This window comes from Mycteria americana, chromosome 1, assembly GCF_035582795.1.
Source record: "Mycteria americana isolate JAX WOST 10 ecotype Jacksonville Zoo and Gardens chromosome 1, USCA_MyAme_1.0, whole genome shotgun sequence".
Lineage (NCBI taxonomy): Eukaryota > Metazoa > Chordata > Aves > Ciconiiformes > Ciconiidae > Mycteria > Mycteria americana.
The window spans coordinates 91,901,308-91,928,659 of NC_134365.1; the positions used below are offsets into that span (position 1 = coordinate 91,901,308).

Consider the following 27,352-nt stretch of genomic DNA (forward strand, 5'->3'; position numbering starts at 1 on the left):
TGGGGGCATCCTCTTATAATCAATCTTTATTTGTAAAAATCCACATATAAAATTTTCACTTTCCTTTTACAAAAACAAAAAGGCACATAAAACTACTCAAACTCTCATCCCCATGGACTGATGGTCGGACATTCCCCCCACCCCAACCTCCCCCTTGCTTTCTCTTCCAGTCCATGTTTCTTCATGTTTCCTTTAGTTTCAGCTCACTCCTGCCCAGGCACAGTTCTGCACTTGCAAAGATGAAGTACACACACAGGGGAGATGGTGGAGAGGTGGCATGGGCTGTGCGTGGAATGTTTTACAGGCGCTTTTTAGTAGTAGGTCTCTTTTTCCACCCAACCTAATGGAAAAGGAGGTAGAAAGCATAGTTAGTCTTAAGGCAGACCAAATATGATACGAGGTTCATGAGAGCTCCTTTTAGGCTCTGAAAACTTGCACTGTAGCACCTGAACTATTAAGTGACCAGTCACAATGGAAAAATCTTGCCAAACTGTTGATGTGCTGCATCAGCTTTCTAGAACTGATTCCAGCTTTCTAGAACTACCCAAGCATTAATCAGTCTTTTCCATCTACTTCAGTGCATTGGTACTTTCATATACTGCAGGAGAATGCAGGAAGAGGGAGAGAGAAACTCCTTAATTTGAACTAACTGCACTATTATTGCTGAGGAACGGAAAACACAGCAAAATACACCCCTGCATAGTGCTCGGCACTGGGGGTCCCTGAGCATTGTCAGAGCTTCTACAGACCTCAGCAGCATGAAGAGGTGGGCAAGGAAACACACAGATTAGCAGCATATTCTTACCACCAGGGTTGCGTCTGATAATGAGCTTTCTGACTTCATCATACAGGAATATGAGGAGGGAGTATGGGAAAGCACAGAACCACCAGGTCGGCCTGTTTGGGAGAGGAGACAGTGAGAACATAGGCAGTGGAGATGCTCTTTGCCTAGCAGAGCTCTGACTTGATGGCACAGAAGACTGCAGGAAGGCTGGCATGTCCCAGCTTGCCAGTGCACCAGCTCCCACAAGGCTGTGGTTCAGCCGAGAATCCTACAAGCCAAGAATTATCACCAAGTTTTCTGCTGCAATAGGTTAATCCACTTTTGGATATTAATTCCAACACGAGGTGTGTCATACCACCTTTGCTCATCTCTGTACCAGCACCTTTCCACCTATTAATCTAGTACTATTTCCCCTAAGTACACATAACCTTTGTGCCCACAGCCTTGCTCACTTGAACTGCTTTGGTTTCCCCTATGATTTACATGTGCTAACATCTAGCTGCTGCAGGCATTGGGCAGATGCCAGCTTCCTTGTTAGGAAATGCTCATACTTCAGCACCAAACTCCAGACAACACTTCTGAACAGAACGCAAGATGTACCAGGATTTTTTTTGCCATGAAAATTTCATGGCACTTAAGCCAGAGGACTGTTCGAAGTTTGAGACTAAACCCTGCCATGAAGTGTTGCAATGCTGTTGGGCAACGCTTAAGATGTTGGCACCCTCCCAACTGTTAGGAAAGTTACCATGCACCAACTAGTCATCTGCACCTACATAGCATCTTTCAAGGCTTTAGTACTTGTGCTATTTCTTTGGAAGATAGAAAAACACACAAGATGTCATCACCAGTTCTTTACTAAAGAAGAGTCACCTGGCCTATGTTTTAGAGCAATTCGACTGGCATTCCTTGGAAGTGCAGTCCCCTATCCATAAAAATACCCCATGCAAGTAAGTACAAGAGCAGCTGCACTACGGCACACTGATACAACTGAAGTTGTCTTGCTAATTTTTAGCGGGGCACTGAACTGCAGGCTGCCCACAAGCAGTAAAGCAAAACCAACCCTCGGTGTGCCACGCTACAACAAAGGATCACTTGCCCCCTCTAACCTGAGCTATTCTGGGTTAAGACTAGGTTTCATGCTCCACAAGCTCACAACTACTTTTATCCATCTCCCCACGCAAGCACTACTGTTCTGTGCCACACAAAAACCATGATGCAACTTACTTGAGAGGGTACATCCTTAGAGCAACATCCATCCCAGGGCAGTAGGAGAGGAAGGCAGCCAGAGCAGTCTCCTCAAAGAGACCAAATATTAAGATCTTGTTCCTAGTAGAAACCGGAAAGCAGTCAGGGACAAAGTACTTTCACAGACGACATCCTAAAAAACATCTAGTTGCCATATGGTAGTGAATGGAAACAGACATTCTGGTCTAGCCCAGAAGTCTATCAGGTGGGGACTATCAGGCCATCCAAGCTGTCATGAAGGTCTTTCATGTCTCTAGACAGAGATATTCCAGTTCACAACTAAGTCAATCAGCAATTGCTTTCATCACAAATTCAGAAGGAGGCCATCTGGTCCATGCCAACAGATCTCTTGAGACATCAGCTGCTCTGCTGCTGCACAAGGCTGTGTGCTGGAGTATGTCATTGTCCTTTGAGGTGGGCTAGCTCCCACAGACAATGCCAGCAGAAGTCAGCATTTCACTTTGTCTCAGCCCGATGACCGTAGCAGGTACTACAAGATCAAGAGCACCCAGTCCCTCTTTTATCCACTACCAAGGCACCAGACTGTTCAAGAATTATGCCAAGATGCCCAGACACTGCTGGGACAAAGAACTAGAATGCCGTGTGCTGAGAATACACAGAGTCCAATTCTAAATCCTCCACGGACAGCCTGACTTACTTCATCCCCTGCTGGAAGACAGAGTTTCTTCGGGTCTTACAAATGATCAAGTCTGCCCACTGCACAACCACAATGCTGACAAAGAAGGCTGTATGGCAAGTGAACTCCACTATTTTCCTCTGTTCGTAGGTCTAGGAAGCAGACAAAGCAGAGAGCATTTGTTCAGACACGCTGCCTTTGCGCTCTGGTGCTCACACCAAGTTCAGCAGGCATTCCGGCTGGCAGCCTCTAAGCTGTGCCTCAAAACTTACCCATTGCTGTCCATAGCTGTCTTCCACATCGTTAACCCATCGGTCATCCCACTGAACTCTGATTCCTAGCAAGCCAGAAGGCCAGAACCCATTCTCTGCCATGATTACAAAATAGGTGAAGAAACCTCCAAGGGCCTGGATCATACCTAAACAGATAAGAAAGGATGATAAAACTGATGAAGCTACTGTGCAGTGCAATTATAACAGAAAGCAGTTTGCAGGAGACCCCAACCACCTAAAAAAATTACTCCTTGTGGGGCTCAGTCTCCCGAGCAGCAGCTATAGAAATAGCATTCACACTAACATCAAACTCAGCTGCAACCCTTTTGCTGAGCAGCTTCTGCTCCCAACTTTGTACAGAGTTACTTCTGTTCTGCCCTGTGATGTGATGGCATGGTACTCAAGGACACAAGATAAAACGCCCTTTGTATTCTCATTAAGCCTTGCCCACCCCCAACCCTTGCAAAATACAGTCAAGAAGGTTCCCAAGGTCTCCTGCAATTAAGCATGAGCTCCCATCCTGTAAACTGGGCACGTCTCTGTAGCTGCCTTTAATCAATGCTCCTAATACTGTGTGTTTAGGGATACACTGGAGAGAATCCTTTACTTCTAATTAAACTAACAATGGGATCTATGTTCTTGCTGAACAAGTTTGAACCAGAGGAGAGCTGGTTGTCAGCCAGTTCCTTTACAGCGCTATGCAATTAAACAAAATTACTGTGAAAGCGATTCAATGGATCAAGCTGCACAAGCCACCGCTGTGTGCCATGGGGGCAGAATCATGGCAAGTTCTTAACAGCCTGAGGTTCTGGTTTACACATCCCAAACCTCAACCCTACCAAAATAAGCAAAACAGTCACTGACTTAGGATGGTGTATAACCCCCGCTACCACCAAGTTCAAATCAGTGGCAGAGAAAACAGACCAGCTTACCAATCTGCCCATAGGCCATGCTGATCAGCCGTTCATTCACCAGCTTGTCTGTTTTTGGATTTCTGGGCTGCCTCTTCATGATGTCACTCTCTGCTTGCTCATATGCCAGGGAGATAGCAGGGACCTTTGGAGGTGGTAGGATCGTTGTTAGAACTTTTTCAATTTTCCACTATATATAGCCTTCCCTGCCTCATGTTTTCAGCCTAAGAAACAGCACTGCCCAAAAGCCCTTGCTGTAGTATTCAGGAAGGACCTTATACCCTCCCCATCCCCAGTTTGTCCTTACATGGAACTGAAGGATCCTCAGACTCAGAGAGCCACAAGACAAGGGAGTGTGGATTAAGGGAGTATCAAATAGTCACTTATTTTAAATCAGAACACTAGAGAAAACTGTGTTTAAGCATTTTCCTTCCACCTGTCCTTTCTTTAGGGTAGCTAAGAACACCCACATTTCTTCTTGAGACAAAAAAAGACATTCACCATGTCAGTGCCCAAGTCAATACAGAGGATGGTGACTGTTCCCAGTGGAAGGGGTATGTTTGCAATGATGAAGATCAGGAACGGCGTGATTTCAGGAATGTTACTGGTCAAGGTGTAAGCAATAGACTTCTTCAGGTTATCAAAGATCAGACGCCCTGGGGCAAGGAAGAGAGAACAACATAACTCTCACTTATCAGCAGAAGGCAGCCAAGTAGCTCATAGGCAGCTTCAGTGGCAACACTGAAAGGGAAAATGCTAGTGCAGCAAATTGAAGAGTTCTCTTGCACATAAGGGTGAGACTGTGTGCTCCATGTGCGGCATCACCTCTACAGAGTAATATTTTTGGTCATAGCAATCGGGGTTCACTGCATACAGCAGTAGGATACTACGCCCTGGTTTCTGAAGATCATCAAGAGCCCCTGGAGGTACCCTCTGTTCTGCTCCTGTTTGAGAGCTACTGCTCCATCAGGGAGGAAAATGTGTCAGACTCAGCTGGCAAAGATGACTGTAGGGTCAGTGTTAGGCAAAAGGACAAAGCAGCTTTTGTTACTCAGCTGCTTCCTACTGTTACCCATCCCAAAGGGTCATGCTCATCCCATGGAAAGGGAGAAGACTTTGAAGAGAGGAGGAAAGTGCTGCCCTCCTTGAAAACACTTGTCACAGAGACAAGCTCAAATAAAGGAGAGCCCTCTGGATGCCTCTATTTCAAAGGGAACCAGTAAGTAACACTGCTGAAGCATGCCACTTTGCCACCACTGAGCACAAGTTATAAACTCACCTTCTTCAACCCCAGTGACAATGGAGGCAAAGTTATCATCCAGCAGAATCATGTCAGCTGCCTGCTTGGAGACGTCTGAGCCAGCAATACCCATGGCAACACCAATGTCAGCCTTCTTCAGGGCTGGGGAATCATTCACACCGTCACCTGTGACTGCTACAATGGCACCCTAGTCACAAAGAGAGGAACAGAAAGACTGAAGTCATCATATAAGATGTTTTGAGCAGAAAAGCTTTCTCCTATCTTTCAGGAGATGAAGCATAAAAAATTATTTCACTTTGCTGTAGAGACTTCAGTTTCTCCTTGTCCTCCCCTCACCCCTTTCTCTGTTCTGATCAGGCTTATCAGAGAACCATGCTGCTCTCTCCAAAGGAGATGTTAGACAATATATAAACATCTTGAATCCTCCTCTCCCAAGCACCTCCAGAGCATTTAGGAATTAAGTGTGTTAAACATCCTAGGATCAGAAGAAAGCCTCAGTACAAACTGAAGATGTTTTCCTGCAAGACCCTTATGCTTATGTATTGTAGAGCAGCCTGACATCAGCAGCTGAAGGCTGCTGACAGACTGAGATCTAGCCTGTCCCTTTACCTGAGGGCACTGAGAAGACTAAGCCCTGCCACTTCAGAAGGCAGCATTGGTTGGTAGTTTATATATATGTGTCTGGGGATTTCTCCAATATGAAATCCTTGGACGCCCTCTCTTTACCTGTCGCTGACAGCCTTCCACAATTATAAGCTTCTGCTGAGGAGATGTCCTGGCAAAGACAATTTCTGTATGATGAATCAGGATGTCATCCAGTTGCTCACTAGTCATGTCCTTCAAATCTGAGCCATGAACAACACAAGCTTTGGCATCCCTGCAATCAAGAGACAATATAATGTTTTACTTCACAAGTTAATTTAAGTTTCTCATTAGGTGTATTTGCCCCATAAACCTATGGCTCTTCAGTGCTCCAGGGAAAGACCAACTCCTGCTGTGACTAAATACTAAACCAGGCAGCCTCTGCACATAAGTTTGATGTTCTAAGTTCCAAGGTAGATGGGGAGCACAAAGAAAAAGACAACAAGACAGCACCAAGCAACAGACAAAAAGCCCCATGAGCAGATTAATTTGTTCTATGGCTTTTTAAAATGCATCAAGGCAAAGACTAGTTGTTTTCCACAGCTCTTGACCTCTCTGCAAGAGAGGAACTTCTGGCTAGGCAGTTAGCTTCCAACATCACAAGAGATGCTGTGGTCTTCTGCAGGCAATCCTTTCTGCAACAGACTGATGATCTACACGTGGCTCTTCACCGACAGAGCTCACACTATGCCAGTTCAGACTATTTTACACTCTCCAGCAACAAAAGCATGCAACATTATATTTAGACTGGTTTGGTACCCTGCATGCTACAGCAAAATACCACCTCTCTAACCCAGCATACCATCCCTTATAGGTCTCAGAGACTATCCATGCAGCTCATGACATTGCCCAGTTTAGACAGGGAAATTCCCTCCCCACCCTTACAGCCAGCTGCTGACCTGCTCAGTCACACAGCCCAGTGATCCCCAGCCTGCATTGCTAGGTTGTGAAGTTACCCTCAAAAGAAAAAAAAAAAAAGAAAAAGAAAAAAAAAAAAAAAGAAGAATTCATCCACAATACTTGTCTTCCCCAAGCAATTCATTCCACAGGGTGTCTCTATTCACAGTTCATAAACTACATGGCTACCCTCCAGCCCAAACACAGGCTGGGTCAAGCTAAGCAATGCAGACAGCCCAGCCATTCTGCAAACAGCCTGCTTATGCCAAAGCACATTTTCTGAGGATGCCTCAGTTCTGCACTAGGCTATAAAGGCAAACATTAACCCCTAAGAGGAAGGAATTCCATTTTCACATTTATTCTGTTTGTAGCTACTGACTACTGTCAATTCCTCTACCCAGCCCAAGTCCTGCTCCCTTTGCCCACCTGCAATCAGACCCAAAAGAGTTTGAGAGCAAGAGGGACAGAACTGGGCTTTGAGTGATGAAGTTTATAGGTGGCATTTCAGCTCTTTTCTCTAGACAGTATAAAACAGTTAAACAGTTTACTTTCAGTAGCCCATTCAGTCTGGATTGTGACTAACAAACTAGGCATTTTTTTTTTTACCAGAGTTTTCCCATGAACCTGTAAGTTATCTTACTAAATAAGCTTGACTAAGTATATATGTTTGGGGGCAAAATTAGACCTAGCCTCTATTTAAAGATCTGGAATCACAGGAGTGCAGTTTCAGGCTCTGCAGCAGCATGGCTCAAAACAGTCCCCAAACAGCCACCTCCCTCCCCCATGCCACTTTAGATACTTTTTCCTGCCTGCTACATTGGGCCAGTACATGGTGCTTGTGCAGTGACACGAACCAGGCAGGACAAATGCTCAGCTCAGGGGAAAAGAGTTAGCCCCCAAAAGACTCCACACAGCCAGCTGTTTCTTTCCCCCAGTGTGGGGACAGACCATCAGGACCAGCAGCTACAGGGCAGAGAAAAGGACAGAAGAAACTGCCGAAGTTTTCTGTATAGGGCTTACTCCTAACTACTTTCCACACACAAGAGACATGTACATTCAAGACAGCCTTGTGCATTCCTCACATAACTCGTGATACACATTGAAGAGCCACAACATGCTGAGCTAAGCAGATACCAAGCTTTTCATGTCTAGGGAGAGATGCTGAGAGATTATCCAAGGCAAGGAGAGAGGCAAATGCTTAATTCTTTGAACACTTCTCGCCTTCCCCACCAGTCAGTACCTAGGGTTGACCTGGCTGACAGGAATGTTGAGTCGAGCAGCAATATCTTCTACTGTTTCATTGCCCTCAGAGATGATGCCGACACCCTTGGCAATGGCTTTGGCTGTGATCGGATGGTCTCCAGTAACCATGATAACCTGAAACGCAAACAGACTGCCGTGAAAGCCTTGCCTGTACTGCAGAGCAACACTGCCCAAGGGGCAGGGTCCCTTGAGACGGAAAAGGCCACGTGGCTTTTGTTCTACTAGCATGCCCTGGCACACAGCAAGCCTGAGGTACAGGCAGTAACCTGTTCCCACTATGCAAGGGATTGAGGTGGATGGAAGACAAAATTGTTAATCCTGAGTCAAGAGATCCAGTTCCGTTTCCAGCCTGTGCTTCACTCTCTCATTTCAGTCAGAACTGTGGGACATGCAGAACATACCTGAGCCAAATTACATGCTCTGGGACACCATGCCATCAGCACCTGCCAGTGCCCTAGCAGTTTGGAGTCTAACTCATTTTTCAGTCCATTAACATACAATCGTTTGTATTTAACTCAGAAACAAAGCCTGAACTAGTACTAGTTAAATCCTGATCAATACTTCTCTTCACTTGCTCACATTACAGCAAACACACAGAGTAAGGGAAGTCCTTTATATCCACAAGTACAGAGCAAGGCAATTTTCAACCCAGGAATAAACTACCTTGATCCCAGCGCTTCTGCATTTGCCAACAGCATCTGGCACAGCAGCACGAGGAGGGTCAATCATAGACATCAGTCCTACAAAGCAGAGTTTGTCTACAGGAAAGTTCACGTCGTCTGTATCAAACTGGAAGCCTTCAGGGAACTGATCATCAGGCAGAGCCAAGTGACAGAATCCTGTAACACATCAAACATGTTTACTCTGTTCCTATATATCAGGAGGCAGAGAAAGCGAATGCTTGTTGCTTCTGCAAACAGCTATGCAAGAATAACAGGGCACTGTCAGAGGTTTAGCCAGGGCTATTGAGGCAGGAGTCACGCTCATATTCTGATAACTAATAGCTGTTGCTAGGTGCCCAGACACAGCTTGGTTCACATGTAGTGGAGCAAATCTAATACCACGTGGCCCCATGAAGACTGAAGGTCCCAAATGCTTTGCTTCATTTTGATCTAGGCAACCCAGCTGCTGAGAAAGACAAGACCCTGCAGGCTGCCTTTCAGATTAAAGACTAAAGGCAGGACTGTGCCTATATGAATTGCTGAAGTGACCTTGACTCAACACTACGGTTACATTGCAGGAACAGAGTACAACCCTCCACTTAATCTGTGGGGACTCCGCACAGGAGCATGAGGGACAAATCTTTTCCAATTTATTAAGGCTGCTTTTCCTTACCTAACACTCTCTCCCCAAGGCCTCCCAACTCAAGGTAGGCATTCTGAAAAGCATCTTTCATTTCCTCATCCAGTGGTTGCTCTTTGCCGTGAATAAGAATGGTGCTGCAGCGATCCAAGATCCTCTCTGGAGCTCCCTTCATCACCAGCAAGTAACGGGATTCTGATGGATTTGCATTTTTGTGGATAGACAGCTAGGGTGGAAGAAGTGAAACAGTTTTACAGACATGTACTGTGAAGGTCATGAGTAATCACCATCACTCAGTGTTTTGTGACTACAGTAGCTCAGGACAGTTTGTGATATTCTGCTCTAGTTTTCATTTACCCGCACATTAAAGAGGTTCACAAACTAAGGAATTGCTATGTATTCTTTAACATTAACATATAACCACAGATGTTGCAATGGCCTTTTTTGTATCCAAGTTCCACCTGTTAAGGTCATTTCCCAGCAGTTCATTCCTATTCCCAGATTTGAGTTCTTCCATTCTCCGTGCACTACTGCTGCACAGGTGGGAAGCGTGTCTGGTCTTTTCTCAGCAGCTGACACCTTAGTGTCAAGGCAGCTCCAGAAGCTCTTACACAGTGTAACTAAGTATGGTCCGTTAACTTAAATTTGTAGTCTTGAGCAGTCTACAAGCAAGTAATGGCTAGACAAGACTTTGGTGCCAAAGAGGCTGAGGCACACTGCATGCAAATTTACATAAGTGCTTCACACAGCGGCTCTCCCTCAAGAGGGCACACGCTTACCTGATACTTGTTGGTAGAGTTAAATGGTATTTCCACCACTTTGGGATACCTTTCTCTCATCTCCTTGACAGAACCACAGCACAATTCAATGCATTTCAGAAGTGCAGACTCAGAGGCATCTCCTGCCACTGCTCTCTGAGGAAAGAGACAACTATCAAAGTGTACGTCCCAGTGGACTCACCACAGAAGATCAGATATTTAAAAAAAAGTGTATTCGTCTCAGCCCAGTCCCAGCTTCTACATAAATGTGATACGAGAGCAAAGAATAAATAATTCTATTACCTAGTACTGACAAATACTGCATTTCAGAATGCCAGGACTCCCAGCCTGAGAGCAGCAGTCTTCTGATGCTAAAGTCAAGAAGCCCTTTTATAGGTCAGAGAAAGTCAGATACTCAGGTGCAGTCAGAGAAAAAGAGGCTGGAGGATAAACTTTGAGAAGAACTGCTGTATGATCTCTTTGTCCACAAGAATTTTTTTTTTTTTCATTTTTATACTGCTTTTTGGTATCTAAAGACTTTTCAAAACTCCCCCCTCCCAAATCTTCCTTAGATTGGAAGAACTCCAGCTCTTTATCTTAGATCTAAAAAACATGACCTGAAGTTACAGTAAGAGGAGTGCAAGGAAAAAATAGTTTGTTCCATCATTTCTATTACGACAGCAATCAGAACACCCTTGGGAAGAAGTTTACTAAGCAACATGACTAATATTTGACAGATTATAAGCACTGTACAGTTAATTTCAGCCCTGGCTGGGTCACAGTTCAGAAGCAGGAATCTGAATTGATGTTATGCTGGCATTTGCATCAGCACTGAACCAGCAAAAGCTTAAAAAGCCAAGACTTGCCAGTGAGAACAGACTAGCTAAAGACAAACAGTCTCCCATGACTGCTGCTCCCCCAGCTCTGGTGTCTACTTCTCCCAGCTCCCAGAAGCGAGTGTTTTAGCCCTTAAGTGTACAAATGCCAGAAATAGCGATTCTTGGAACAGCCAGACGTTGGGAAATGCCTAGGAAAGCTTTCTGGTCTTTCCTAGCCCTGTCTGAAGTATCTGACCTCCCAAACAGACTGTAGATGCTAGTGGATGGCAGGGAGTCTGCTGTGGGAAACGTCTTCCCAGTCCCATCTTCTCTGCCCATAGCACATCTCCTGTAAGAGTGCTAGACTGTAGAAAAGATTAACAGTGGCAGATACCTCTGCTTTGCAGGTTCCTGTGACCCACAGGACAATCTCACTACCATTATGGGAGGGCAGTGGTGGGGAACAGGACAAATGTTTTTTTTAGGAACTCACCTTAAGAATTGGTACATTTTCTTGGTTGGCCTGAAACACAGCACGGTTGCAGAGACCTGCAACTCTGGACAAAGCACTCCAAGTAGCTGAGCTCCTGTCAAAGGAAGCACCTGAAAACAGAGGAAGAATGTCAAAAAGCCCCCCCTCAAAAAAATCACATATGCTCAAAATCCCACAGGCTTAAGAGCAAGAAGCCTTTACCTCAGAAATAGGAAACACTTAGAGCCTGTTAGCACACTACATCTCCTTCAATCCTCCTCCCTTCCCAGGTACTTGATGAGCAGCTGATTATTTTAAGACCCGAGGGTGAAATAGCAACAGTGCAAGAGAACACCTCTGCTTTCAAGATTCCAGTAATGGCTGCATCCAGCAGCAGCAGAGGCCATGCTGACAAAGCCAAGGAATTCTGGACAGATAACATTCTTTCAGAGGGGCTTAAGTAAGGGATGCCAGGTTTCACCTCCAGGTTGTCTCACTTTATCCATCACCCAGGAATTGGATGAAATAGCTCCCAAAAGAACAATGCTTAAATAAAGATACTGCTTCTCCCACACTGGCTCTAGGTTGGCTCAAGGGAGATGAATTAAACAGAAAGTTAACTGATAAGCTAATGTACTTTCCATGAAGTGAAATCTTCTAAGTTTATTTCTACTGCAGCCAAGCCAACCGTTGCTGGGCCAAACCAGAGTGCTTCCAAATAACACTTTTATTTATAGCTTGTTACTTTGCACCAGTGTTAAAGATCAAGAACAGTAAAGCAGCTTTAAGTGGTTCAGACAAGCGCAATGTTTTGGAGTGGTTGGGGGCGGGGTGCAGCAGCATCACTGGAAAAAGTTTATGCTAATAATGTGTTGCAAGCACATTTCACAAGGTAGATGACACCTAGGAAACTCCTGAATTTGGTTGTACTAAACAGTTCTGGAAAGATAAGTACCTCTCTCAATTGCGCAGCACACGAGATTTCAGATTCGTAACAATATCTAGAAGAACCTTCCTGCTGAAGTCTTACAGTCACTTCACTCATTGCTACCACTCTGCAAACACAACCAGGATGTTCTGGGAAAACCCCTGTTCAAGGGCAGCCATCTAGTTCAACGTGGGAAATTTCCATCTATGTCCAGTCTCAAGTAATTTATTATCAGGGTCAACACCTCTGCTGCCCATACTTTCAGCAGACTTAAGATCAGGCAATTTCAGCAGATACATTTTGGCAAAAATAATCAGGTACTTTGAAGTACAGAAGAGCAAATATTTCTATGTACAGGACAAACATAAGGGGCTGGACATTCAAGAGGCTCAAATTCCAATGGAGTAATTCTGAGCAAAAGCAACCTATACAGAGTTTAAAAACTGTGGTACAGTGCAAAGCTTTCTATGCATCACCTCAAGTCTTCTAATGCTCATTGTAGATAATATGTTAGAAGTCCTTGCACTGTGAACTTCACTTGGATAGGAGAGCTAGAAACAGGGGTTCTAAGAAGTACAGGTGTACAGGAAGCCCAGAAAAAGCTATTGTTTAAATGACATGCCTCAAGCACAAAGAGATGGTCTTACCACTCTGGTTCTCTGTAGTATCAGCCTCATGAATCTGATTGTCAAACCACATGTGCGCAACCGTCATGCGATTCTGTGTTAGAGTGCCTGTTTTGTCAGAACAGATAGTGGATGTGGAGCCCAGGGTTTCCACAGCTTCCAGGTTCTTTACCAAGCAGTTCTTACGAGCCATACGCTTGGCTGTTAATGTCAGACATACCTGGAGACAAGGAAGATGACAGGTTAGATGCGCTTGTGCACTAATACACTGCTACCCAAGTCACTGTGGGCATGGAATGACAACCAGCTTACGTGCCCTGTAGTGATTCCCTAACTCCATGCTCACCCTGCCAGTGCAAAACAAACAGCAACATTTAAGCCCAGCTGCTAGGTTTAAATGACATTTTCCTCATCACAAAACCTCCAGAAAAGGACTCACAAGGCTTCACTCTCCTGCTTCTCAGTGCATTAGAAGGAAATAACATGCCCCGGACTAACATTTTAGTTAAAGTTGCAGTTCCCTAATCATAGGAACTCTCAAAGTAGGTGGTGGCAAGCCACATATGAGAAGGCCCAAAATAGCTCTGGTGATAGGACTGCAACTTACTGGTGTAGGAAGGGAGCAGCCCCAGCTACCCTGTCTTGCCAGAGGCTCTTATCTGGTTCCAGCTCCCACCTGTTCATTCCCCAGCTCAGCTGCTGCTCTGCTTCCTAAGGCTGCATGGACACCTCTAGCCCTGTCTACCACCACCCTCTACACAGCTGAGCACACCTAGATACTCCCACCATCTCTTTGGGAAACCAAACTTAGAAAAATCCCTGCCAGGTCCCAGATCAAAAGCTGGGACTAGAGTGAAGCTTGCTGGATGCTCTGCCAGCCCTTCAGGGTTGGAAGGGCTGGCATGCATGTGGGTGTAGAAACCCTGAACAGTTGTAACAGGAAGGCCCCTTCTTGCCACAGAAAAAGGCAAGACAAGTCCAGAACTCCTAGTCTTGCTCACTTCATTTCTACTATGCCAAGCCTCTGTGCAGGTCTAGGTTAGGGACCCATCTTCATTAGAAAAACAGCTGCAGAACTTGATATTGATTTGGGCAACTAGTCTGACTACACTGAATTTATACAATCTAGCCCTACACACTCACCACACAAAGTACCTTCCGTTACTTTAATGTCTACCTCTGTGAAAGCACACTGAGCATGAAGCACTCCACTTCCTTAAGAACCATATACGTAACTCATTCCATCTTTTTTCCAACTTTACTCACCGTGACCGTTGCAAGCAGCCCCTCAGGGACATTGGCAACAATGATCCCGATGAGGAAGATTACAGCCTCCAGCCATGTGTACTCAAGGATGAGTGAAAGGATGAAGAAGGTGACACCCAGGAACACAGCCACTCCAGTGATGAGGTGGATAAAGTGCTCAATCTCCATGGCAATTGGAGTTTTCCCCCCTTCCAGTCCAGAAGCCAGACTGGCAATACGGCCCATCACAGTGCGATCCCCAGTGCTAATGACAATGCCACGGGCAGTGCCTAGAAGAGAGGCAGGTTTTAGAAAACAAAAACCTTTCCCAAAACACACTAAACTGAGTTTGTTCGGCCTGTCCTAGAGTTTAGCAAGCTTTGCCCAAGATAATGCAGTTCGGCATTCCAATGGCCAAAGTCTCCCACCGCAGCTTTTTTTACTCTCTAGCAGTATGCAAAACAAATGGAGATACAAGCTTCACAGGATTCCCATGTGACTGGCCAAGCTCTATGCCCTCTCCCTTCCACCCCAGGGAATCAAGTGCCAATTGCATAGGGAATTAGAGGAAGCCATCTTCAAGAAGTAGACAGTGTCCTCTTCCCTCCTTTAAGGGGAGGCCCATTTTCTCTCCCCAAGGCTCTTGGGAAAGATCAAGATTTCCCTCAGTACTGCAGGGTTAGGGTTTTTTGGGGGGAGGAAAGAACAGGGGGCAGCTTGCTGCTCAGAATCTGTCAGCAGAGGACACAATAGGATTCAGGCAGAATCCTCCACCATCACTGAACAGTTGCAAACGCTGTGGGTATGGAAAAGATGCTCTGGGCTTCACAGCGCAAACAGTACCTACCACCATACTCTGAGCTGCAACAGGAAGTTCTGCCAGAGGTGTTTGAAATTCCTGCTTTCTGCAGCAGCTGTATTATTTCTTACAACTCTAGCCTAACCATCTTGGTTCACATTACGTTATCTGCACTTTTAACACTGCTGTAATAAGGCAGTCATGCTTGAAGACACATCACATAGCTACTCCTCTAGGAGGAGCAATAAAGAAAAAAACAGTTAGTGCTGTGGAGTCTTCTTTGCCCATTGTGCGGTATTGCAGCTGGAATGGGCAAAGCCTTTGCTGGGAACTTCCAGCCTGCTCTTGCATGGTAGGAGTAGGCTACCAACTCACATAGTGTTTGCATTGCTTATCTATGCAGTTCAGTCCCTAGCATTGTTAATACTTTATGGAAGTAGGAGAGTCCCATACCTTCCACGCAGTTGGTGGAAAAGAAAGCAATGTTCCTGGTCTCCAGCGGGTTCTCATTGGAGAAGTCTGGAGACCTGGTCTGAGGCTCTGATTCACCAGTAAGTGAGGAGTTATCCACCTACATGGAAGAGAGTACTTTGTCATACACAAGCAGGCAGATGCCTTCCGTAGTGAAAGCAGGTAAAACACTAGGCACTCCCCCCACCCTTCTCTTCCACTCCACCACCCATTCATAGCGTAGAAGACATTCTTTGAAACCAGACTAATTCATCATCCTTCATAATGAAGTTTTCAGACAGCCCGTCACTGCTGTACCTTGCAACCATGTGCAGATATGATCCGAAGGTCGGCTGGAATTCTGTCTCCTCCTTTCACCTCCACTAGATCTCCAACTACAACACCTTCAGCATTTATGCTGATCTTCTCACCGTTTCTGACTACAAGAGCTTGCTGAAAAACAGTAAAGAAACAACCTGTGTCAAAAGCAACTCTTAAGGGGTTTAAGAGATCTGAGTATCTTAAAATAGTTGTGCTGTGGTTCTACAAGGTTTCTACTTGTACCAAGATGTTTATCTCAGATACATATGTTATTTAAGAGAAATAGCTATTTTTGTTTTCTTGATATTAAAGTTCCTTGTTGCCAAGGTGACAGTAAGATGGTTAGGTACGATACAGACCCTGTCCATGAAGAAATCTGAGTTTTAGCGCTTATCACACCAGTTACTGAACTCGCTAGACTATCAAGAAAGTGTCCTATGAATGTTAATAAGCTGGTGGAACTCACAGGGTGCCAAGAACCACCCTGGATTATTAGCATAGTTACTGGGAGCATAAAGAGAAAGGAGTCTCATAGACTCCTCAGCAGTAAGAGCTAGTAACCCACACTAACAGCTTGGCACAGGAGACATCTTGTCTGGTAAAGGCCAATACATACCATTCACAACCAGGCCTTTTGCAACTGAAGCCCATGTTTAAAACAGTTAATAACCTTGAGCAAGCTACAACTTGGCAGATCTCAAGGAAATGAGGTATCCCGTACCTGAGGCACCATGTTCTTGAAGGACTCCATGATCTTGGAACTTTTTGCTTCTTGGTAATAAGAGAAACAGCCAGTAATGATAACGACAGCTGCCAACACAACACCCAGGTACAGCTACAAGGAGCAGAGAAAGTGAGTCAGAGGACAATCTGCCTGAAAGGTTTCCAGTTTGTCCAGATAAATTGCTTGGTATTTAAGTGCCCCATTACAAAGCACGGAGGTACTTGCAGTCTCTGTACATTTTGTACACAAAGGCCGTCCACAAGCAAGTGTTATTAACACAACATGAAGGAAGTCAGCTGTTCATTTCATTATGTGGAAGCACTCCAAGACGTGTTAAGCTCACCCACTGAATTTCCCGTGCTTATGGGAAAAGCTTCTGGACTGAATGCTTAGAGGATGTTAATCTGCTTTGAGCCAAACAGGCTATTCAGCCTGCCTTTGAGGTAAAACAGACATTTTTACTTACATTATCATTGTTGGGCTCCTCCTCCATCACACTTTGTATGCCATAAGCCAGAAAACATAGAATAGCACCAATCCACAGCAGGAGCGAGAATCCTCCAAAGAGCTGTCGACAGAACTTGACCCATTCAGGAGTGGTGGGTGGGGGTGTGAGGGAATTTGGACCATCACGAGCCAAAATCTCAGCTGCACGTGCAGAAGTCAAACCCTAGAAGAGAGGTTCTTTTTATAGGCATTGTGGTAAGACTGAGCGGGGAAGGTGGCTCTGAATTTGTTCACGTTCTGCTCGAAAAGGCAGGCAGAATCCTGCCACAGGAATAAGGAGATGCCAACAGGTAATGGAGATCACAGCTGCCAGGGCTCTGGAACACAAGTGCAGGATGTGAAAGCTGAATGCCAGAAGAGGAGCTACAGAATGTTGGATGCTACTTGAGGAGCCTGCAGGCCATGGGGCTACAAACACTGAAGAAGGGCATGACAAGAAGGCTACAGCAGCAGACTTTGAGCTCTGAGGAACAGCCCAGTGCAATCCATCCTATCAAATTATGGAACAAGTGAAAGCTGGAGGCTATAAAGATGATGATACTTTGGATGGCCTTCCAGGAAGTTCAGCTTTCAGAAGCCAAAGTCTTTCACAGAAATATGCAAATCTCTGTGCTGTTTAGAGTAAGAGCACACTTGTCACTATATGCAATCATGCAAAAAATGCATTAAGCAAAGCAAACAAGAGCAAAGGCGCAAAACCACTGCAGTGTTTCTGCACTGGACTCTGAGGTTAGCTAGGACACTTGTGCACCTCTTACTACAAAAGGGTAAAATTTTAAGTGCTACTAGCCATCGCTAAGTCTCTGGGCATGTGCTAGCTCACTAGACTACATATGCAATATAACAAACATTTGCCTTTATTACAAGCTCCTTGGGGAAAAAAAATAAATCCAAGAATCAACTTGACCTTGGAACAATTCAGAAGCAGATAACAGTGACTTTGTTAGAAACAAAGTCACTAAAGTATTGCAGCCAGGCTGTACAGTGGGAGGACGAAGAGAAGTATTTGTGAGCTCAACAATTTTCCCAAAGCCTGGGAAACTTAACTGGAGGAGGGGAGATTAAACAAAAAAGAAAAAAAAAAAAACAGACCACCCAGATCTTTCTTTGTGAAGTGCTCTGAGCCGAGACTGTTCCTTTTCAGATCACGGCAAGGAGGGAGGGAAAACAAAGTCTACCTACCCGACTCAAGTCTGTTCCATATTTACGATGAAGTTCATCAAGGCTCAGCTTGTGGTCATCCTGAAAGACAAGAAATGGTTGGGGGTGGGGGGGAGAGATCACAGTCCCTGCAGGCTGATCAGCAAGAGCTCAGCAATTCCACCCCCCACTCCAGGCTTCTTATCTGTAACAGTTCAGTGAGATAGCAAGACTCTAGCTCATCTTCTCTGTGAAGAGAATCTCAATCTCATTCCACAACTCAAAGCAGTCTCATCTTTAGCGTTCTTTTGACTATTTGGGTACAACATGACAGCTTTTTAAACAAGCTCTGACTACGTCTCAGTGCAGTCTTTACACTCCCAGCAGATTCTGTGAAGCCTCAGTGTTTTTTTGGGGGAAAGCTGATGGAGGAGGGGAAAGGAAATGAGTTGGGAAGGAAGGTAGGAATGTACAGAAGATTAACTCTGTAATTTCACACATTATTAAGCAATGCTGCCAGCTTAAGCAATGTTTCTTCCCCCAAAGACGGGAGGGAGCAGATGCTTTAAGTTAGCATTGCTACTGAAGACAAAATCTCACCTTGGAGCAAGCTTTAGTACCCCCTCTCCCTAACAGAGGGGGCCAAAAACATGAAAGCCCAGACTCAAATGCACAGCACAGGAACAAAACCTGTATCAACATCAAGGAGAGCAGACCTAAGCTGGATGATGTGCATATGTATAGCAGATGTATAGCATCATCCAGCATTCACAGATGGGGATGGGAGATGCTCTCCACAGTCTCAAACATGATTAGAAGGAATAATAATACTGAGATCAGTCTGAGCAGAGGCCAGCAGTAAATGGAGCTGTACAGACTCAACTCCTCATCTGGAATGAAAACAGCAGTCTCACTCACATGACAGCACAATAAAGCCTCCTGCAATGCTGCTATCCAGACAGCGCTTGCCTGGGTGAGGAAACGCAGCTACACTGTGCTATGGGTAATGCAGGCAAGCAGAGACTTGGGTTCTGTGTCAAGTATCTTTTGAGAAGTGATGTTTTCAGGGCTACTGTGTGATTATCTTGATGCTGAAACACTTGCAGCACATCTGGCTTGGAGACAGAAGGGACCAGAAGGGAGATCAGCACCTTCAGTCACGCCATGCTGTCAGCACACCAGCTTTTTTCTCTTTTAGTCACATGAAGCACAGGGCTTTGGGGGCAGTGAATATTCTTAAAGCTGTTCTTTCCATGCCCTACACTCTTACCATTGAGACTTCCTTTTTAAGTTCATCCATGTCCCTCTCCTTCTTCCCCTTTTTCTTCTTTGTGCCATGCTCTGATGTAGCAGTAGGTTCATACTTGTCTCTTCCAGTCTGCAAGAGAAGACACAATACCATAAGAAACACCTTACAGTCAACTTCTACAGCAGTAGACATGAACTATGCACACAAGACTGCCAGGCAGACAAAATGATTATGGTTTATTAAAGTTATACCACTTCAATAAATTAAAAAAATGACCTAGTGAGCAGACAAGTCTGCTCAGCATCCCTGATACACAGATTACAGCCAGACATCGTGCAAGTCTGGAGGAGGAAAGCAAGCTACATGCTATTCAGTCAGTCTTGATGTGCGAGTCCCAGCTCAAGCTGAAAAGTGACGAAGAGCAGAAGAAACCAATTCCTGAGTGCATACGTATGTCCCCGTCGAGGCATTAACTCCTCCTTCCCCCTCTCAGTCTTTCACATCCTCTGGCAAGGACCAGCCTATCAACTGAAGATAAATAAGAAGTAGTATCTCTAACTGGTCGAATCTGGGGGATAAGCTCCACCACTTTCATTCTCAGTTTGGCACTCTAGCTGGCTGGTTACACAACAGAAATCTGCTTTCAATTTATGGCAGTTTGACCAGTGAGAATGGTATACAAAGCAGCAGTACACTTTTGCAGATTCCATCTGCGCTCAGTCCTGCTTACACTTCACAGAGCAGATGATTTGCTTAAAGCCTCTTTAGTCAGATGGATTTTCATTCACTTTCGTTATGATTAATTCTACATGAAATCATGCAGAGATTTAGAACTTGTCATGATGGGGTAAACAAGCATCTAAGGACAAAGAAATCATGACGTAGCACGTATAAACATCACTTGAAAGACAAAAAAAAAAGTACAGAAGACTTACAAGCACAAATAATTCTGAACTGCAAGAAGTTTGGAAACCCTGTAAGGTACCAAAACCAGGCACCAGTACAGCCTTGCAGTGCAGTTCCTCCATTAAGTAATCCATACATTTCCAGACTCTCACAAGCCTCCAATAGCAGCTTTCCCCTCCCTTCTCTTCTGCATGGGACCTATTACATCCCTGCCAAGTTTTATGCGATGACATTTCCACCCAGTAAGATCCCTGAGAAGTATTTTGAGATGAAACAGCAGTTAGTGGCACCAGTCAAACCGTTAACAAGATTAAGAAAAGGTTTCAAAGGCATCGCCTTGCTTTATATTTGCATGAGCACCTCAAATCACAAACTGGATTCCTGAGAGTGATCTAGACACAGAAACTATTGTTAGTATCCAAGAACTGTCCTGTTGAGCAGCAAGCACAGAAAATTTTTATTATTTACTCCAAGAGAAGTAGAAACCAAAACCAAAAGTGAAACTACATGAAAAAAGGAAGGAAAAAAAAAATCACAACTTTTCTAAAAGAACCCATCAGTCACATCTAGACAAGGATTTTTATTGTTCTGAGAAAGCACTGTGCACACCACTCTGCAGCCGTAGTCATACATTTCACATGCACAGAAGCCCTCTCTTGCCCTGTTCAGTAAGGGCAGGCTGTGCATCCCCCATATCCTTGCATGCAGCTACAGAGCTGTGCAGTGGAAACAGTTTTTAATAAGCAGAGTGGAGCTGAGCTGTTTGCCTCCTCTCGTCCAGGAAAAGGACACAGAACTACAGACTGTCAGCATTCCTGACATTCTCTTCCCTGCACCTAAACTCCCATTTCACTTCTTAAAAAAGTGAAAGCCACAGAACTTAAACCAGCATGGTCCTCACATTCCAGCATAACAAGAATTTGCCACAGGGCAATTCACAAGAAGTCACCATGAAGCATCTCTCTCTCCTTCAGTCTCTGAAGGAACAACCTTCCTCTCTTCCTCTGAAGGAAACAACTTTGATTTCTGCTAGACCTCTAGCAGGCAAGTCCAAACACGGTCCTGCACATGCTTTTTGATTACTGCTTGAGATGAGAAATTATTTCTAACGAAGGTGAAGGAGCTGGTGCCTTGACTAGCAGTCCATCACCTTCAGCTTCACCCCTTCCCCCTAGAAAAGCTTGGCAAGCTCTTGCAGGTGATCTAAAAGCCTCCTGGTTCTCTGAAACTTCTGTGAGAAGTAGTTACTTAGCTTATCGGGGGCAGCAGTGAACAGCCCAAGAATAAAAGAGTGTTTAGCTCTTTCAGCTGCAGAGACAACCTACAAGTGGGCAAACATGAAAAGGCTCACTGCCCTTGTTCAAGCATGATTTGCTTAAAAAAAACTGAACAAAAAACCCAGCCATCAGTTGTGGTCAGGACAAAAAGCAGCTAGAGTTACTCATTTCTTCAAGCACCCAAGTATCTGGGTCTTAACTGAGTCCATCTTACCGAAGAGCTCAGAGTTCCTCAGTTAAAAAAAGAAAAAAAAAAAGCCCAATATCTTCCCTTCTGTTGCTTTAGTACCACATCCCACCCATACAGAAAAGGTCAGTAGCATCAGTTTCAGCTCTTGCTATAGGATCATTTCACACAGAGTCTGAACTTCCTGCTCCATCATTCAAATTTGAACCTGACACATAGATCAGAGTCAAAGTCCCGCCCCAGTTCTCTGCCTTCAGGGCCATTGCCCCTCTTCTGTTCAACAAGGCTTGTGTTGGCTGGGCTGCAAGGGGACAAGGGGTTCATCCCACCCCTCAGCACTGTAGGATTTCCCTGCTGTCCCCTCCTTTTCCTGCTATACAATGAGAAGGAGGCCTACGGTACTCCAGAGCCACATCTTCGAGAATTAATCACATGGCCTGAACACAAAGGAAGGTCTGTCTCATCAGAAATGTCACCCCTGTTACTCGACTTTGCCTAGGAACTCTGACTCATCAAAACTGCCACAGAAAAAACACAGTTTTTTTCCATGTAAGATTTTTTTTTCCTCCCATTGGCTTAAGCACAACATTTGTACACACCAGTGTAAGAAGTTTTATACAGCCCCCAGAAAATCCTATTGTCTTTCAGATACAGCTTATGCTTTTCCGCTCTGGACTAATTGAGCCATTCATGGCTGATGTTCTCAACACAAACCATGATTGACCAGGAAACGGGAGGGGTGCAAATCAGCAGACAAGCTCAGAAGTACCCTATTCTAACATCACCTAATCCAAGAAGAAATGTCAAGTAAGAGCCAAAACAAATTACAGTCTCTGGAGGCCTGGTATGTTCTAGTACTTATGTCATTACAATCAACTGTGCAGAGAAAACAGAAAAGTTACTGTCCTGCTGCCTCATGAGACAGTCTTCAGTAAATATATTAACCAGATGAGTCATGATACGGACTATGCCTATTGGACTGGAAACACTGCTCCATGACCCTAAGTAGTCTTAGCAAGGGATGTGAATGCCTTCTCTGGATCCTTCTTACTCCCTCCCAAGAGCCATGTTCAATCTCCTATCTTTAATCAAAAGTCTGATCAACTGCATCAAGTGAACAGACTCTCAGCATCTAGGACAGTATGAAGCAGTTCTTAACAGCTAGTAACTGCTCATTGTGAGCAGACTGCTGCTTCCCAAATTATGGAAAGACAAGCTCTCCTCCCATGACAAGGGATCTAAACCTTGCAAGGGTTTTCATCATCAGGGTGAAAACGGGACCACCCACACACCTTAAGTCTTCACTGGATATTAGGACAAACGTCTCTACTTCTCATGGAGCTGCCTGAAGACTCAAGCGCAGAGGCTGGCTGTCCAAATGCCACCGCTGCACAGCTGACCAGCCCTTCCTGGTTCTTCAGTGCTGTGCCAACTATGGAGTGTCATCTCCCACACTTCTTTGCCTGGACATCTATCATCAATCCAGAAATCTCTAGTAGTTGTCAAGCTCATGAAGATGAGTGGACTGGACACAGTTCTCCCCTAGAGGAGCTGGTGACTTCAGCTACCCCTTGAAGGGGCCTGGGTGAAGCATGACCTTCTGTGGTTTTCAGCAGGTCAGGATCCTACTGGGTAGCAGGATTACAATCCACTTGCCAGAAACCCTTCATCCTGTTACACTGCTTTTGCAAAAGCGTGCATTGACTAGGCCTAGGGTTTTCTTTGGCAAAAGGAGTATCCTCTAGCCATAGTAATAAAAAATGGGAATGAAAAAGATGGGGAAGGGGGGAAGAGTAATGTATTAAGATTTCTTAATTGCACCAGATGATTGTTCTGATTTGCATAATTTCCCCTCAGTTGGTCCATTATGCAATAAGCCTTCCTAGTTTCTGACAGGAAAAAAACCCTTAACTAGGGTTCAGGCATGAGCACTGACCTCCAGAAGCCACTCAAAGCATGCACTAACAATTGTGTGCTACATGTATGCAGCAAGGGAGACTGAGTGAAGCATGCTGCTGTCTGCAGACAGCTTCCAGGCAGCTCTGAACAGAAATGAAATCCCATCTATTTCCCTCCACTACACACACCCCCTTGGATAATCTGCTTTTTGGGCTGAACGACGTACCCAGGCAGCTTGCGGCCCTCCCCTCGTCCTGTTACCATTTAAAGTAAAACAGATGCTCCGCTCGGCTTCTCCTCACAGCCACAAAGACAAGGAACTTGTTCTCTCACACTCTTACTTTCTCTTCCATCCCATGCTCCCACGGGAAAGAGATTTCCTTTTTGGGCACCCTAACTCGGGGCAGGCACATGCTGTTCAGTGTTGCAACCACACACCGCCTTTTTCCACAGCCTTGCTCTGTCACATCCCCATTTTTCAGGGGGTCCCCAATTACTGTATGTGTTCTCACCACTAAACAAACAAATCCTGTGACTTGCTACCAGAGAGCCTGAGGCAGCCGTACACTGTTGCATTATCCTTCATGTCAGCACTTCAGTTTCAGGCCAATTGCTTTATTATCCATGCAATGTATGAAACCTGAAATGGAAGCAAGATGGCTAACACTTCTATATTAGAAAGTGTTTGCAGCTCCCATTAGTCCAGCCAAGGCAGCCTAAGCCCCCAAAGCCTTCTGCACTGCAGTCATACATACACACAAAACTCTAAGGCTTCTTTGATGATTTAAAGCATCCAGAAGGCTGCACCACCACCAAACCCCCCACTCAATGTTTTATCTCTTAGATGACCTCATATTGTGCAGGCTGCCTGTTGCCCACCAGACTGAAAAACATCACGCTGGGCTGCCAAGCATCAAAAGGGCTTCACTGAGGAAAAAACCCACCAAAAAAATTTCCCAAAACCCACCCCATGCACTCCTCAACCCCCTTTTCCAAGTAACTGTCCGTTCAGCCATGTTCTTGCAGCTCCCCTACTATTCATGCGCTTATGTCAACATTGCCACCGTTGTACCGTACTGATGAGGACGATGCAAAGTCAAGTCAATGTTTGAACAGCGCTTGGGAAGCACAGAACACCTGTAGGCAGGGACAACGCTACCACCTCTGCCTCTCAAGGCCCCGCGCCATCACGCTCTCCTTGAGAAGTGGAGAAATTTAGGAATTTTCCAGGAATGAGTCTAAAACAAAAGTAAATAAAAGTCTACGCAGCCCCAACTACACAAGATACACAGGGAAGTATTTGAAGGGAAAAACCTAAACACCAATAAAACCCAGAAACTGGTCTTTACTTTTTCAGCATAAAATAAAATCAGAGCAACCCAAGAGGTGTTTTTTCTCCACACATGGGCATTTGATCACAACATCCACCTTCAAGAAGTCTTCACTCCTGTTTTCAAGAGCCTTCACATACACTTTCTTTAGCTAAAAGAGACGATCTGAATTAGGGACATCCCCTCCTCCTATAAGGTAGGAACAACGCTGGTACAGGGCAGAAACCGCTGCAGAGCCTTCCGAGAGGCTTTTATCACCCCATTTAACAGGGCAGACACGATCAAGTCAGGGGCGATCACCTCCCTCCTGCCACCAAGGCCCATCACACCCTCGCTGCTTCCAATAGGCAAATTAAGCCTAATAAGCCCTAATAATCTTGACAACACCCCTTCCCCCCCGGCCCTCGTGTCTCAACAAGTCTAAAGTACTCTTAGGAGACAGGGGAGCAGCCACGCTCCGCAGCTCCGCTCCAAAAGGGCATCAGATAACACCGGCCCCGGGGGCTGCGGGCCCCACACGCCCGGGGGCGGGAGGCCCCTTTTCGGGGGGACTCGGCGTCAAGGGGAAGGCGGCGGGGTTTGGGCCACCCCCCAACCCCGCCCGGGCCCACCGGCACCGGGCCCCCTCCGCGGCCATGCCTGCGGCCGAGCCCGCCGGCGCCTGGCTCCGGCGTGTGTATCTCCCGCCCACCCCCAGCCCGTTACTTCCTCTCCCGGCGGGCGGCCAGGGCACGTTGCTCGGGGGCAGGCGGCACCAGCACCGCCCTCCAGCGGCCGTTACCGCCCGCCCCGGCCCCGCCGCCCGCACACACGACGTGGCCGCCCCGGCCCAGCACAGACAAAGCGGTGCCTCGCCCGCCCCTGCCGGAGGGGAAGGGGGACCGGCCACGGGGGTCCGGCTCCTTGAATTTCCCACTCCCGGCCGCACGCCCACGCCCCGGCCACGCGCTCCGCCCCAGCCCGCCCGCCCGGGCCCCGCCGCTCACCCCCTTGCCCATGGTGCCGGGCGACTGCGTGCGGGTCAGGCGGCTGGGGGCGAGGAGCGGGCTTCTGCGCCGCCACGTGTCCCGGCCGGCGGCAGGTGCGGAACAATAGCAGCGCCCCGGCCGCCGCTCGCCTTCTTCCTCCTCCTCCTCCTTCCTCCGCGGCTCCTCTCCTTCGCCTCGCCCCCTCTGCCGCCGCCCGGGTCACTCCTCTCTGTCGCCGCAGCCGCCTGCAGCTCGGAGAGCCGCCGGCTTCCCGCCGCATAAAGAGCCCTCACCACACCGCCCCGCCCCTCCGAGGGCGGGCCGCCCCGCCGAGGCGGCGGGCAGGCGGGGACGGGACAGGACGGAGCGGGGCGGGGGGCAGGCAGGCTGTGTGCGAGCCCGGCGCCCGCGGGCCCGGCCCCCGGTGCACCTTGGGGCTCACCTCGGCTGCCCCAGCCGCGCCTCGCTGGTCGGGGCGCGGGGGCCCCTTCCGCGACGGGGAAAGCTCCACCCGCCCTCCCCGGGGCGAGGCCGCCGGGGGGCGCCGCGCCAGCCCGGGCGCCAGCGCCGCCGCCATGGCGGGCCGCGCCTCCCCCCGGCTGCCCCTCTGAGGGTTTGGCGGTTTCTCCCTCGTGACCGCCGCCCACGGTCACGGCGGGAGCCCGCCCCGCCGTCGCGGCCGCCTGAAGTCTCGGGGTGCCCCCGTGGGTTTCCCGCGGGTCTTGCCGGCACTGCCGCCCCTCACGGAGGGGCACAAGACCTCTGGAGGCCCCTTTCCAACCAAACCTGAGCCTGTGCCGCTGCGGGAGGGGTGCGTTGGTGAGCTGTGGGGGGCAGGCGTGCGTGGCACGGCGCCCGCGGTGCTTCAGACCTTCCGCGGCCACAGCGCACTCCGAGCGCTGGGAGATGTGCGTACGCTTGCCAGAAGCTGCTTTAAAGCCTGGCGATCGCTACACTTGGTGGTCAAGGACTCGGTGAAGAGTTACAGGGCGACTTTCTGTGCCCTCTGCTGCTCAGGGAGCCTGGCTAGGGGACCGTCATCCTGCCCTTACGCTTCACATTCTGGGAGAGGTGGACACAGAAGTTGTGACTGTGTGCTTGATCACTTTGCTTTTTACTTCTGTCTAGATTCTCTGGGAAAGAAAATCAGCTCCTGCTCTTTTTTGTTCTTGACGGCTTAGTAGAACCTCCAGGACCCTGTATGAGCTTGGTAATGAGAAAGTGTTTCAGTAGCCTCTTCCCCGCAGGAGGCTTCACTTGCCGAGGGCCCCAAAAATTAGCTGGGAACTTTCTTGTGGAGGAGGAACGTAGTTGGCACTTCCCTGCTAAGCAGGGCTTGAAACTCCTCTGTGGGAGAAGAGGACTGAATTCAGGCTTTAAACGTCCTGGACAAGAGCTTGCTCATCAAACTGTTTGCCCACAGACCCATGTATGTGAGGGGAAGGGATGCCACTACAACCATCACAGTCTTTTAAAAGGTGGTGGAGGCACCACACCATTGGTGGAGCTTGGCCCTGTCGCTGTGCCCTAGAC

At 47.0% G+C, this 27,352-nt stretch overlaps 1 protein-coding gene across 1 annotated transcript; it reads right to left on the reverse strand.

Moving 5' to 3' along the window:
- ATP1A1 (ATPase Na+/K+ transporting subunit alpha 1) lies at positions 1-26,105 on the reverse strand. The gene is made up of 23 exons (XM_075512429.1): positions 25,838-26,105; positions 19,273-19,380; positions 18,045-18,104; positions 16,822-17,025; positions 16,353-16,466; positions 15,629-15,763; positions 15,314-15,431; positions 14,083-14,351; positions 12,838-13,036; positions 11,284-11,393; positions 9,994-10,128; positions 9,248-9,440; positions 8,576-8,751; positions 7,890-8,026; positions 5,837-5,987; positions 5,129-5,297; positions 4,351-4,505; positions 3,871-3,994; positions 2,939-3,084; positions 2,688-2,818; positions 2,009-2,110; positions 806-897; positions 1-340 (listed from the first exon to the last, which is right to left on the reverse strand). Exons 1-23 carry the CDS (start codon positions 25,847-25,849, stop codon positions 312-314), a joined length of 3,069 nt encoding a protein of 1,022 aa, XP_075368544.1. The 5' UTR covers positions 25,850-26,105; the 3' UTR covers positions 1-311.
- Positions 26,106-27,352: the final 1,247 nt, after the last annotated feature.

Coding starts and splice junctions, on each gene's coding strand:
- ATP1A1 (XM_075512429.1), bottom strand. Junction 2,819..2,938: donor ACAGCTATGGACAGCAATGG/GTAAGTTTTGAG, acceptor TCTGCTTCCTAG/ACCTACGAACAGAGGAAAAT. Junction 341..805: donor TATCAGACGCAACCCTGGTG/GTAAGAATATGC, acceptor CTTTTCCATTAG/GTTGGGTGGAAAAAGAGACC.